The following is a 13,149-nucleotide window of genomic DNA, read 5'->3' as shown; positions in this document are numbered from 1 at the left end:
AGATGATTTGATCGATTCATTCACGCATTTCCTGTTGTTGATGATCTTATTTCATTGCAGATCTAGAACGAGAGAGCGTGAAAGGGAGAAGGAACGTGAGAGAGAAAGGGAGAAGGAGCGCGAAAGGGAGAGAGAAAGAGAAAAGGAGCGCGAAAGAGAGAGAGAACGTGAGCGCGAACGAGAGAGGGAGCGTGAAAGAGACATCCGAGAAAGAGAGCGTGATAGAGACAGAGAAAGGGATGAACGAAAATCGGAACGAGATCTGCAACGAGAAAAGGAGGAGGAAGAAGAACTCAAAGATAAAAGAAAACAAGAGAGGAAGGCTCGTGAGAAGGAAGCGGCTTATCAGGTTAGAAAGCAAACACCATTCTTCAAATATTTTTCAACAAAATAGCAGTCTGTCAAAATCTATTAGCAATTAATTCTCAATGTTCTAAACAATTTTTCAATTTCATTCTTCAAAAGGATTGCTGTGTCTCAATTCATGAATCATAGTATAATAGAATATAATCATAACATGAACCATAATAGTTAGTTTTTCAGTATTATATTTCTAGAAATCACAGTAAGAAAAATTTCAATAATTTATATAGATTAGAGGATCAAGTTGGACTGTCATAATACCTATAAATAGTAGAACTATTGTTGGTCCGATCAATTTTCATTCTTCCTGAAATTATTTTTATTGCTTAATTCTCATTTCATATCTTTATTTTATTGAATTTCTTAATTTTACTGTATCAAATTCAATTTTTTTCTCAAATTCAAATTCATTTATTGCCAAAAAGAAAACAAACAATAATTTACTCATACACATACATACACGAGCAAAAATAAAAATAAAAAGTTCATAACACAATTACATATACATGCATATACATGAGAGAAGAAAAAAATTATAAAGTTTCTAGGCATCACCAGCAAAAAGATAACTCTTTGCCCGCTGGTGAGAGTTGCTTAAAAAAATTCATAAAATAACTATAAATTGAAACGAAAAGGATTTATAACAAAAGTAGATAGACAAAATATACTTTAAATCAATATTTTTCAAAAATGTGGTCCAAAGTAGAATAATTCACACTTGTATTAAAATTTTATAAAAGTTCAGAATTCAGAGAAATTCTAAACTGAAAACTGAAACAGAAAAAAATTCACAGTGCTAGGTTCAAAGTGAAGAAATATTTACCTTTAATCCACTCCGTTATGCTCTTCTTTGATATTTCATCATTCAAATCAAAAGGTATTGCATTTATTAATTTGCTGCTTGTGTAAATCAATCTTCTTCTAATGAAAGTTAACTTTATAGTATAAATTTGGAATTTTTCTATTACATTTGGTCTGAAGTTGTAGACATGTTTATTTAATTTAGGAAATTTGCTTTTATTTTTTAATAAGTATTTAAGTAAAGTTTTAACGTAGAGTTGTCTAACTGTAAATACTTCAAATTCCTGGAAAATTAGATAAGTGGGGTATAATCTCTGTTTATTCAAAATGGTTTTAATAATATTTTTTTGGACAATAAAAAGGTTGTTCAGGTGTACATCAAATGCTGCACCCGATATGACTACCCCATATTGTACTGAAGCATGATATACAGTTTTCAAGTTTTTGATGTTCAATATTTTTTTGAGTTTATAGAATTTATATGATATATATTTGAGTTTTTCACATAAACATGATATATGAGGTTGCCAATTCAAGTTTTCATCAATTATTACTCCAAGATATTTTGGATTTTTGTATTTCTGGGCAATTACATTTTGAGCGGTCAGAGCAATTGAAGTGCAGTTTTTATTTAAAATTATTGTCCAGGGGAATTTGGTGAAAACGTTATACATTTTGTTTTATATACATTTAAACTCATGGTGTTTAAGTCAAGCCATTGCTTTATTATCATTATATCACTTTCGGCATCACTAAACAAGCTTAACCAGTCAGCACTGGATAACATTATAGCCGTATCATCGGCAAATGACACAATCCTGCCATTTTTTAATTCTTGACGCAGTTTTCTCAGACGAGTACCCATTCTTCTGTATATGACCTATACATTCTAATTTTTCAACTGTTGTCATGCCGTATGGAGCAGATTCAACCACTTTCTTGAAGCCTTTGCTGTCTCCATCCCCCAGGTATTTTGTATATCTTACATCATACAAGGCTTCTGATCTTTGAAAATTGCTACAGCTCCTGCAACCTCCATTCCTCCACTAACACCAGAATAATTTGAAGAGCATTGACCAGTCCTTGAATGTCTCTCTCGATCTTCATCACTTTTACATGTTGGACAATATTTGCTGAGAATTTCAACATCTATTACTTTCCTGAAGTTATTGTAGTAGCAGACACAACACCATTCTTACTTTTGAAACCTCTCTTTTGCCAGCTCCCATCTATTGCTACAGTCAAATCTCGACTTTCTTCTATCTCAACTGCTTTGTACAGCATTTTTCATTGATCAGTAGCAGCTTCTTTTGTTGCGTCCCCAAAATAGTTGTCAGTGCTGAAATTTTTGTGGTGGACTAGGTAAATTCATGACAGCACAGAATGTGTCGCCTGACGCTTGTCCCTTCCCAATGCTCTCATTGCATAAACAACCTCAAATTATTTTCATAGCCCTTGTCTGTTTTTGTAGATGTTCTTATGATTCGTTAGAATTGCAATTTTTACATTTTATTACTAATTTAGAAGCTAATCCTAATCTTACAGATGTGTCTTCAAAAAATGATAGACTGTCCTCAACACTACAATATTTACATTTGGCACTCTTAGTAATTAGTTCGGAAAGTAACTTAAATCTACTATTATATTACCTTCATTCACAAAATTTGAAGAAGAATGTTCAATTTCATTATAACGAGAAATAGAAAGTTTTTTCTCTGATGCACTACTGCAGCTGGCAACAGATGAATCGTGCTGGGATAACCTATCAATGCTGTCTTGCACTTCCCTATCAACTGTTTCGCCTGAATCTTCTTCATTTTTCCTTCCACGTCCACCAATACCTTTTCTTTTTTTGAATACTTTCTTACTTTTTGGCATTATGACAAAAAGGAATAAAACTTCAAAAAACTCACTAATATCGCGATTTTGATCTACCGATTAGCACGCACAGGTTCAGTTTGTAGCTTTGTTTACGTTTGCTAACTGAAAAACTAGATTGATATGATCGATACTCTATCGACTATTATATCAAGTATCGAAGTACTTATTACAATAAAAATATAACAAATTTCACAAAATTCACAGAGAAAAATCATGCAAACATTTTTTTACAAGAAGGAAACACAAGATGCATGGAGAACCGGCGAATTTGACAGGTTGCAGCTGTTATCAAAAATATTTTTTGTAGTGAAAAAATTTTTCCATGCATGAGGTTGGTAGTTCCATGTACACAAACATTCAAAGTATCCAAAAACAGCAAAAACTGAAAATTGAATTTTTTCATGAAAACCATGGTTCTCGGTTCCCTTAAGTCAAGCCATTGCTTTATTATCATTATATCACTTTCGGCATCACTAAACAAGCTTAACCAGTCAGCACTGGATAAGATTATAGCCGTATCATCGGCAAATGACACAATCCTTCCATTTTTTAATTTCAATTTTAATAGGTCATTGACATATTATATTAAGAATAAAACAGCTGATAGGACCGGACCGTTCCTTGCGGTAAGTCATACGATGTTAGATTTAGTGTGCTTTTTTTGTGAATTTAAGGTTAAAATTTGGGATCTATCTTGTAAGTAGCATCTAAATAAATATAAAGTAATTCCCCTAAATCCCATTTTGTGTAATTTTATGAAGAGTGGTATCGTGTCGTCGAATGCTTTAGATAGGTCTAGAAATATTGACATGGTTTTATTTTTGTTATTTAAATTGTCTTTTATCTCATTTATGAAACAAAATAACGCATCATCTGTACTTTTATTACTTTGAAACCCAAATTGACATTTCTCTATTATATCGTACTTGCATAAAAAAATTATTAGTCTTACTTTTATTAGTTTCTCAACAATTTTAGCTAAATTGCTAAGAAGGCTAATATCCCTTTAATCATTACCCATGTGGAATCATAGTATCAATAAAGTCGTTTTTTGTGAGAGTATTAACATATAATAGAATTGATGAAATATATAATTGAAAAATCGAATCAAACTACTGTTTTTTGTGTTAAAGGAACGACTTCGAACCTGGGAGAGCAGAGAAAGGCACAAAGCAAAAGAACTGGCAAGAGAGAAAGAGAAGAAACGGTTGAAGGAAGATGAACGTGAACGGGAAGCAAAGCGTTTGAAAGAATTTCTCGAAGACTATGATGATGAGAGGGATGACATCAAATTCTACAAGTGAGTGAATTTTGATATTTTCTAATGTATATATAATAGAACATTTTTACTAAATATATTTGGGATTATGTAGCTCTTTTATGGAGTAAACCGATGTTATCTATATTGTTTTATTCCAATCCAAAACTGATTTTGATGTAATAATTGTTGATTTTCTAATTGAAATAAACTTATTTGAGTTGTTGGTGCAACTAGAATATTGTTTGAGAGCAGTGCAGGTAATTGAATTGTTCTTTTTGTTTTTTTTTAAGTTTTTACAGAAGAGGAAGTCTTATGAAATGAATTTGTTCTTGGAACGGTGTAATCTACTTTTTGTGTTTTGATATAGGCTAATCTACTTTTGTGTTTTGATATAAAACCTTCACAGGTCTTTAAACTTATTAATTTTGAAATTTCTGTTAAACACTGCTTCGTGTCTTATATATTGGTCAAACTACAGATACCATGTTGAAACACTGGTAGGTTATAAACTGAATCTTGGAACATCTAGTGAAATATTAGTAAGAATTCTGAAAAACGAAAGCCCATGGATTCGATCTGTATTGCAAACCTATTCTGGTGAGATTTGATAGAAAATCTTATCAATTTTACTAAGAGACTAGCATATTAACGCTCACTATCAAACTGGGCCTAATAAGACGGAATAGAGAAAATTGAAGATTCACTCGTTCGTTGGGGTATCACTAGTGTTAAAAATATTATCAAGTGATTTTTTTAAGATTTAACTTATTTTGAAATTACTGTTCTCAGGGGTAGAGAACTACAGAAGAGGCTAGAAGAAAGAGCGAAAGAAATGGAGAGTGACGCCAGAGATAGACAAAAAGAAAAAGAAGAACTTGAGGAGCTACGGTTGAAGATCTACACGAGCAATGAGTCAGCCGATCCAGAAACTGAATATGCCAAGGTAAGTAGTTGAGTTTGGATTTGAAAAGCTCGTATTTGTTGGAAGCTGATTAATCAATCATTCTTAATTTTCTTGGTGTTACTCTTGAATGACCAATCATATAATGATTAGGTCACATGAAACGTACGAGTATCAAGTATATATATCAATGATTGAATATTAGTGATTGTAACCTAAATCAGCATTTCATTCTCCTGTGAGCTTTTACATATTATTGAAATTTTTATATCAATTTATATTGAGTCTCCAGTATCTTGAGAAAAGATTCTGATATTCCACAAACATAATACGCGTCTTCGAATAAAATAATAATAATAGGCTCACATGACGTAAATAGAATGGAATACTTTTAAATAAACCCAAATGGAATACTTACATATTGACTCTCAGGCAAGTAAAAATATAACTAGGCATAATATGATAATAGAATAGTTGATGAAATTATTTTCTTCTAATTGTAAAGCTTCCAGTCATTTGTTATCAAGGAATTATTTGACAAGAGGAAAAAGAAAAACTTGTGGAGCTACGTAAATCACAGTACAGAAATTAACATAATATGTACCAGAGTAGTTATAATGTTAGAAAATTAGAAGTAATATTTGGGAATATTGTGTCACTACAGAAATATTGGGTTAGTGAACTTTTTCCGTGAGATCGAACCTGAATTTATTTTCTGAAACGTGAGTTGTATAGACTGTTTTACAGTTTACACAATAATTAGTAACTCATAAAAGGAGTTATAACATAGAAACAGTCTTCGAGCAAATCATAATCGTAATCATACCTTACATTGACTGAATACTTACATATCTCACACCTTCTTACTTGCCGCTAACAAAATACTTGGGGTCAAGCCACAAATGGCGGCAGTTTCTTAGGCGACAGGACAGGATACTCTTCGGTTGGCTGGACTGAAAGCTCACTTGTTACGGCAACCCAATCAGCCAATCGGAGAGCTTCCAATCCTGTTGTGCCGACTGAATAAACGCCTCGTATGGCCTGGCCCCTATTCTAACAGAAGAATGAAATAGCATTCATATTCCATCAGAATAAATTTGGAAACACGTATTAATTTTTCAAGGAGATTGATAATTTACTCATTTATCCCGAAATACCATCACCCAAATGAGAAGTGTATGCGATTTGAACACGTTTACTGGTTGATTCAGGTGCTGCAAGAACGAGAAGAGCTGTACAAGCCGAAACTGGTGATCGACGTGAACCTGGAGCAGGCAAAGGCGCGCGAGAAGGAGAAGGAACGCGAGCGCGAGAAGGAGCGCGAACGAGAGCGCGAGGCTGAGAGAGAACGCGAAGCTCTGGAGAAGGAACGCGAAGCCGAAGAGCTGATGGAGCTAAAACGGCGAGCTGCACTGTTGGCCGAGGCACAGGCCGAAGCTGAACGCACATTGTTGACGAATCACTCGCCCTCCAACTCGCCCCCCTCCCCTGGGGACCACTCGCCCCCGCCCGCCTCGCCCGAGCCCCATCACCACCATCACCATCATCATCACCACGAACCTAAACCTGGTAACTACTAAAACGAGTAGCTCACAATTCCATGTTCATTGTGTACCCTTGTGTACCACAATAGCTGACAAATGAATAAAATAGAATAGAAATAGCTGACAAATGAATAAAATAGAATAGAAAGGCTGTATTTAATGTTTACCTTGCAGTGAAAGATAGGAGCATTTTTTTCACTAATGCCTTAATCTGACTAGCAACTTCGGCCATGAAAAAACGTGAAGCTCAATATAAATCCCACCTACATTATTATTTCATTTCTTACCTCTTAAACAACTAACAACATAAGTTTAAATAACTAAAAAAACATTATTTATTATTGTTGTTTCAGTTGAACACTCCATTGAAATATACAAATTATGCATGTATACATTTTTATAGTATTATATTTAATTCCCTATTTCAATATTTTATAGTATTATATTTAATTCCCTATTTCAAAAATATTTTATTTGTTTCAGGTAAAACATGGACCTCGCCAAATGCCGATAAAGATAAGGACAAGAAGAAGAAGAAATTGGACGTTAAAGAAGTGTTCAATACTGATGATGATGAGGACAATAATTTGGGAGGAAAGAAACGAAAACTTGTTCCGCTAGGTGATTATTATTATTATCTAATGTTACACTCAGATTTACTAATTAGCCATTAGTTGTCTTCTGTCGATAGCAGGTCCGTTTCAGATGCGTGGAAATATTATTTTCGCGACCAAAATGTTGTACCTTCACTACATGGGTGGCAAAGCCAATGTCGTTACTCCCAGATGCTTACTGAAGTAAATTCTCAGCAGTTATTTAGAAAGAAACTTTATTTCGCTAAAATACAAAATACAAAATCACTAGAAAATATTTCCAATTGATAATACAATAATAATTGAAATATACATCCATAATCATAGAAATGAAAAATACATTGTACGAAATAAAATTTATGACAAATAAATAAACACTTATAATATAAACACTGATTATATTTTCATCTAATGTCAGTATCTCATAGTGTATGTCTAATTCGGATTATATTGTATTAAAAGTTTGAATCATTTATTGATCTTAGAAAATGATATATTTTGCTGCACATTATAGTCTGCGTATTGATTTAGATACTGTACTCTTTTAACATATGAAATTAATTACGATATTAGTAATGAGTAATAAATGCAGTACTCGTGATTCTTTTTTCTTTTCTATATGGAATATTCTCTTATATTTGGTAAACTGCTATGTTTTCAGCTTCTTGATGCTAAAAGCACTCTTACGCTCACTTACTCTCAAACGTTTTCTTAATTTAATTTTTATGATGACAAAAGAAACAAGAGAGAAGAAAATTTGGTTGCAAACAATTTGAATTTGTTGACATAGTCTCCTTTTAAGAGTATTTTTTCATTCGAGAGTAAATCATTTAATCTCTAAATTGGTTAAAACAATTATAATTTGTTAACAAAGTCTTCTGTCAAGATAATTTTTTGATCACATTATTACTGTTATTATGTTTTTTCTAGATTATTCGGAAGACAAGAAGAAGGTCAAAGATGATGTGAAGAAGGAAGACTCGGCTAAATCTCAGGAAGAAAAGAGAAAACATATAAAAACATTGATAGATAAAATACCAACGGCTAAAAACGCGCTTTTCGCGTTCCAACTGGATTGGGCAGCTGTAGATAATGTGAGTTGGTTGATATCAGATATTCCTCATTATATATTGTACATCGTTCATCAGTTAATTTAGCATTTTCTATTTTACTTGTATTATGGAGAGAACAAGTCCATTTCAATGTATTGTTGCTTGGAATTCCTTTTCTTTTAATTTTCAAATTTATTAGATCCTTGTTCTAATTATTCATACATCATCACTCAATATTGATATAGATTTAAGTAACAGTACTAGAAAACATGGAGCTTACAAGATTTTGGTGTAATCTTGAACTTACAAGAAGTTGAGTACATGAAACTTAAAATATTTTGGTCAGATCGTGAGCTAATAATGAAGAAAATAATGTTAGTTATTATAAACTATAATTATGTGAGTTTTTGGTATCGTACAATGTTTTTAGAAAACTTTACCATGCTATTATAGTTTTCTATTTAGTATTATATTGTTATTTATACTATAACTATTAGCTACTATACTGTTATTAGTTTATATTATGCTATACATGCAGTCCAATCGACAAGGCAGTGCACAAAATCGTGTTTCTCGTGTTTATAATATTCTTGAAAAATCCTGTCATCAAGTATGGGATCATATTTTCATTGAAGTTATGTTTTTGTTTCCAGCAATTGATGGAAAGGAGAATAAGACCTTGGATTAATAAGAAGATAATTGAGTACATAGGAGAGCCGGAGCCGACTCTGGTTGATTTTATTTGTTCGAAGGTGCTGGCTGGCAGTGCGCCGCAGGGCATTCTAGACGACGTTCAAATGGTCAGACATTAATTTTTCATCAAAATGTCATCATTAAACATATCAAGTAGCACTATAATAGTCCGAGAGATATTACTTTTAACACGGTTCTCACTCGAAGACAGAAAGGCCCGTTACTCTTTCCTTCACTAATCTAACTAATCACTCGCAATATCTAACAGCATTCTTCCCACTTTTGTGTCAGCATCCAATATTGTGCGCAGCATGCTCACTCCACTGCTCCACTCACCTCTCTGTCTATGCTACAAACTGTGCAAGGAGAAACTGGTTTTCCCACTTCATGTTGAAAGTAATATCTCTCGGACTATAGTAGATCATATAAATAAATGACACTTCTTGTGAACTAATACAGTATTCAACAATGTCACATGGAAGATAGCACTATCAACCTCTACTTATTTAAAGTCAATTGTTGAGTATTAGAGTGGCCATTACTGTCCAAACTTCACCATGTCATCAAATAAATATAATTTATTCTATGCTAACTTAGAATAAAATTTATACCTATAAATTATTAACGTTGAAATTTTGTGAACAGGTCATTTCAAAATAGTTAGCAAATGGATTATACAATTTTGATCTTCAGTTTTTCAAGGCAGTGATGATCAAATAAAATTCTAAATTTCTCAAAGTATCGATTCATGTGATGTTAGATTAATAATTTTTGAAAATAATTTTTGTTGAATAGCTCGAATTGAAAATTGAATAAATTCCACTAGAATTGATATTTTGAGAATATTGAACATTTTTATAAAAAAAATTCCCAAATCTGGTGTTGTCAACTCTAAAATGTTAACTGCTATTCATGTAATTCAGAGTTTTCTATAATAATTGTAATTCATCCTTTATTTAGATTATCCTTTTGCTTCTTGTTTTACTAAATATTCTATACCTTGCGAATTTGTCCTAGCTTATTGCAAATTGTATTAAGTACTTTTTCTAATATTTAAGCCATGTGCGCACAAATGTTGGATGAATCTGTGAAGATTTCAAAGTCAGTTAGATATAATCATATCGCTCCCATTTCCTGCCTTGATCCCGCGTCGGTTTGCAACTCACAAAGCTTTAACTTACAATAAAATAATCACAATTTTTTATTTATTATTTTAACTTTACAATGCACCTAGAGCTGGTGGATTATCTAAGAATTCTCACGTGATAGTTTTAATGAAAAATTGCTACAGTATTTCTACTTCATGAGGTACTTCATTACTACTCTAAATTCTTGAAAATTCAATTCATTACCTAAGTTGAACTGTAGGTTCAAAAGCTGAACTACTACAAAAGCTGATTCCAACATATCATCGGTGTAAGTTACCGGCGCCGTGAAAATATAATTTCCATGAGTTCTGATTGGTCTATTCCCACTCAGCACGGCCGAGCGAGTATGAACAGTCCTATTCGAAACTATTGGTAATAATATTCTCATTGTACCGGTCACTTTCATTGATACTGATCTGTAGGAATGCATGATAACCACAATGATTCATGTATGCTTTTGTTGCAGGTGCTTGACGAAGAAGCTGAAGTGTTTGTTGTGAAAATGTGGAGACTATTAATTTATGAAATTGAAGCAAAAAAATTGGGACTTGTGAAGTGATAACTTTCTAGTGTTAGTGTATTATATGTAAATAGATAAGTAGAACATCAAGCTGTGAGAAGTGCGAATGCAACTTCAATTTTCATCAACTATTGATGGAATTACGTTTAATTTTGACCACAATGGTCATCGATTTGTATTTAATCAGTACCAGACTATTATCATCATTCTAGCTTAGTTTTCGACTGTTTGTGTTTAATAATGACTTTTATGAAATATAGAAAAGAAATTGCACAAGCAACACTTTGTGCTCTTTGATGCCATCTTTTTCATTAGATTGAATCATTGATTGATTAGATTTGATTGATTGATTATCTTGAACATAGAATTACTGGCTCTAGCTCAACTCTGCTATTTTTTTTTATTCAATTGATACCATCGATAAATTAAAATTAAATATTTATGAGTTTTTCATTATATTTTTTCTTCCTTTTTTTGTAGATACTATTTTTCCTACAGTTACCTTGAAAAGTGACCATTCCTGCACTTATTACAGAACACAAAGAATCACTTTTCCGCACTAGTGCGCAAAGTATTACTTTGCGTACTCTTAATACTTTGCTTATTATCTTGCAGCCATCCCAATCAGCTGTTGACATTGTTGGCGTGTATTTTGAATGCGAATTTGTTCTACCTATATTTTTTCTGATTTTCAAATAAAAAAAATGAGAACTCATTGAATTATACATTTTGAATATTATTAATTATTCATTATTTCAAATAATATTTTTTCATTCATAAATTGATTGGTTGAAAAATTATTTAGAAATTCAGATTTACTCAAAATTATTTAAATTTTCAAATTAATTGGATTAATTTAATTTTTAATTTAAATAAATTAAAGTTGTTATTAGTAACAAAATTATACAAACATTTGATGGATTTCAGCCATCATTTTACACATAATCAACCACTTTTCATATTCAATGGTAACTGTAGGAAAAATGTAATATGAAATACGTGCGCAAAGTTCGTCTGCTGCTCTCAAGAAACCATTCCGCTCTCAAGAAACCATTCCGCCCTCTACGTAATAATGGTTTCTTGAGTGCAGCAAACTAACTTTGCGCATGTATTTCACATTAAATTTTTCCTACAATTACCATTGAATATGAAAAGTGGGTAATTATGGGTAAAATTCCCTGAAATCCATCAAATGTTTTTCTGTTTAATTTTATTATTAATAAAACCTTTTTTACTTTAAAATTGAATAATAATAATTAAATTATAATGATTAGTAATTCAATTGAAAATTAATCTGACTGCTTGAAGGGGGTTTATCTTATGTGAGCATTGAAATGACTATAGTGAGGTCCACGTTATAATGACAGATTTTATGATAAACTTTGATGTTGCTATCCTTGTCTATCGTTCGACAAAGTAGGTAGTACTATCCTTTCCTAGCTCCACAATGAAGCCAAATCTGTTTTTGACAATGTAGAAATAAAATTAATAAAGGCACATAATGGCAAGGCAACGCCGTTCTCCACTGCCATATTATAACGTGGACCACAGTCAGTGTTACCAACTTAATTTTGATTTTCCTGCACTGGTGCTCCATATAACCTACTAACTATTTTGCGTTGTCATGCTGCAAATCTGGTGTACGCAAAGTAATACTTTGCGCACTAGAGCGGAAAAGTGATTCTTTGCGTCCTGCAATCAGTGCAGAAATGGTCACTTTTCAAGGTATCTGTAGGAAAATAACTATTTCCTACAGTTACCTTGAAAAGTGGCCATTGCTGCACTGATTACAGAACGCAAAGAATCACTTTCCCGCTCTAGTGCGGGAAAAATGTTTCCTGCACTCCAGATTTGCAACATGGCAACGCAAAATAGTTAGTGGGTTATATGGAGCACCAGTGCAGCAAAATCAAAATTAAGTTGGTAACTGTGACTGTGGTGCGTTATAAGAATCTTGAGGTGGCGGACAACAGTGGATGACAGCAGTTGACAGCACTCAGCCACCCCCCCCCCCCCGCCATCCAAACACACATACTTCATTCTATTTTATTTATTAATAATAAAATTACACAGATATACATTTGATGGATTTCAGGGAATTTTACCCATAATTACCCACTTTTCATATTCAATGGTAACTGTAGGAAAAATTAAATGTGAAATTCGTGCGCAAAGTTCCTCTGCTGCACTCAAGAAGCCATTCCGTAAACGTTTCTTTCGGTGTAGCAAACTGTAACTTTGCGCACCACTAGTTGCACAAATAACTATTCTATTCAAGGTGATCATGCTCTATCATGACATTGACATTTCCTGTCAAACACATGCAAATATATCTAAAGAATGTATGAATACGCAATTTTGAATTATTTTACTTTGCATAATGCAAACTAGT

At 32.7% G+C, this 13,149-nt stretch overlaps 1 protein-coding gene across 1 annotated transcript in view; it reads left to right on the top strand.

Annotated features, from left to right (window-relative positions):
• The window catches only part of LOC111047581 (RNA-binding protein 25), a 30,288-nt gene extending 19,083 nt beyond the window's left edge, over positions 1-11,205 (top strand). The window contains exons 11-18 of the mRNA XM_022333369.2: positions 61-349; positions 4,179-4,345; positions 5,096-5,249; positions 6,419-6,776; positions 7,235-7,372; positions 8,275-8,438; positions 9,050-9,196; positions 10,704-11,205. Coding sequence (XP_022189061.2) covers positions 61-349; positions 4,179-4,345; positions 5,096-5,249; positions 6,419-6,776; positions 7,235-7,372; positions 8,275-8,438; positions 9,050-9,196; positions 10,704-10,796 — 1,510 coding nt within the window. The 3' untranslated portion in view covers positions 10,797-11,205. The remainder of the gene's footprint in view (positions 1-60; positions 350-4,178; positions 4,346-5,095; positions 5,250-6,418; positions 6,777-7,234; positions 7,373-8,274; positions 8,439-9,049; positions 9,197-10,703) is intronic.
• The last annotated feature ends 1,944 nt before the right edge of the window (positions 11,206-13,149 follow it).

Source organism: Nilaparvata lugens, chromosome 3, assembly GCF_014356525.2.
Source record: "Nilaparvata lugens isolate BPH chromosome 3, ASM1435652v1, whole genome shotgun sequence".
Taxonomy (NCBI): Eukaryota; Metazoa; Arthropoda; class Insecta; order Hemiptera; family Delphacidae; genus Nilaparvata; species Nilaparvata lugens.
Note: the sequence above shows the minus strand (reverse complement) of the source record. Positions and strands in the feature narration are given on the sequence as shown.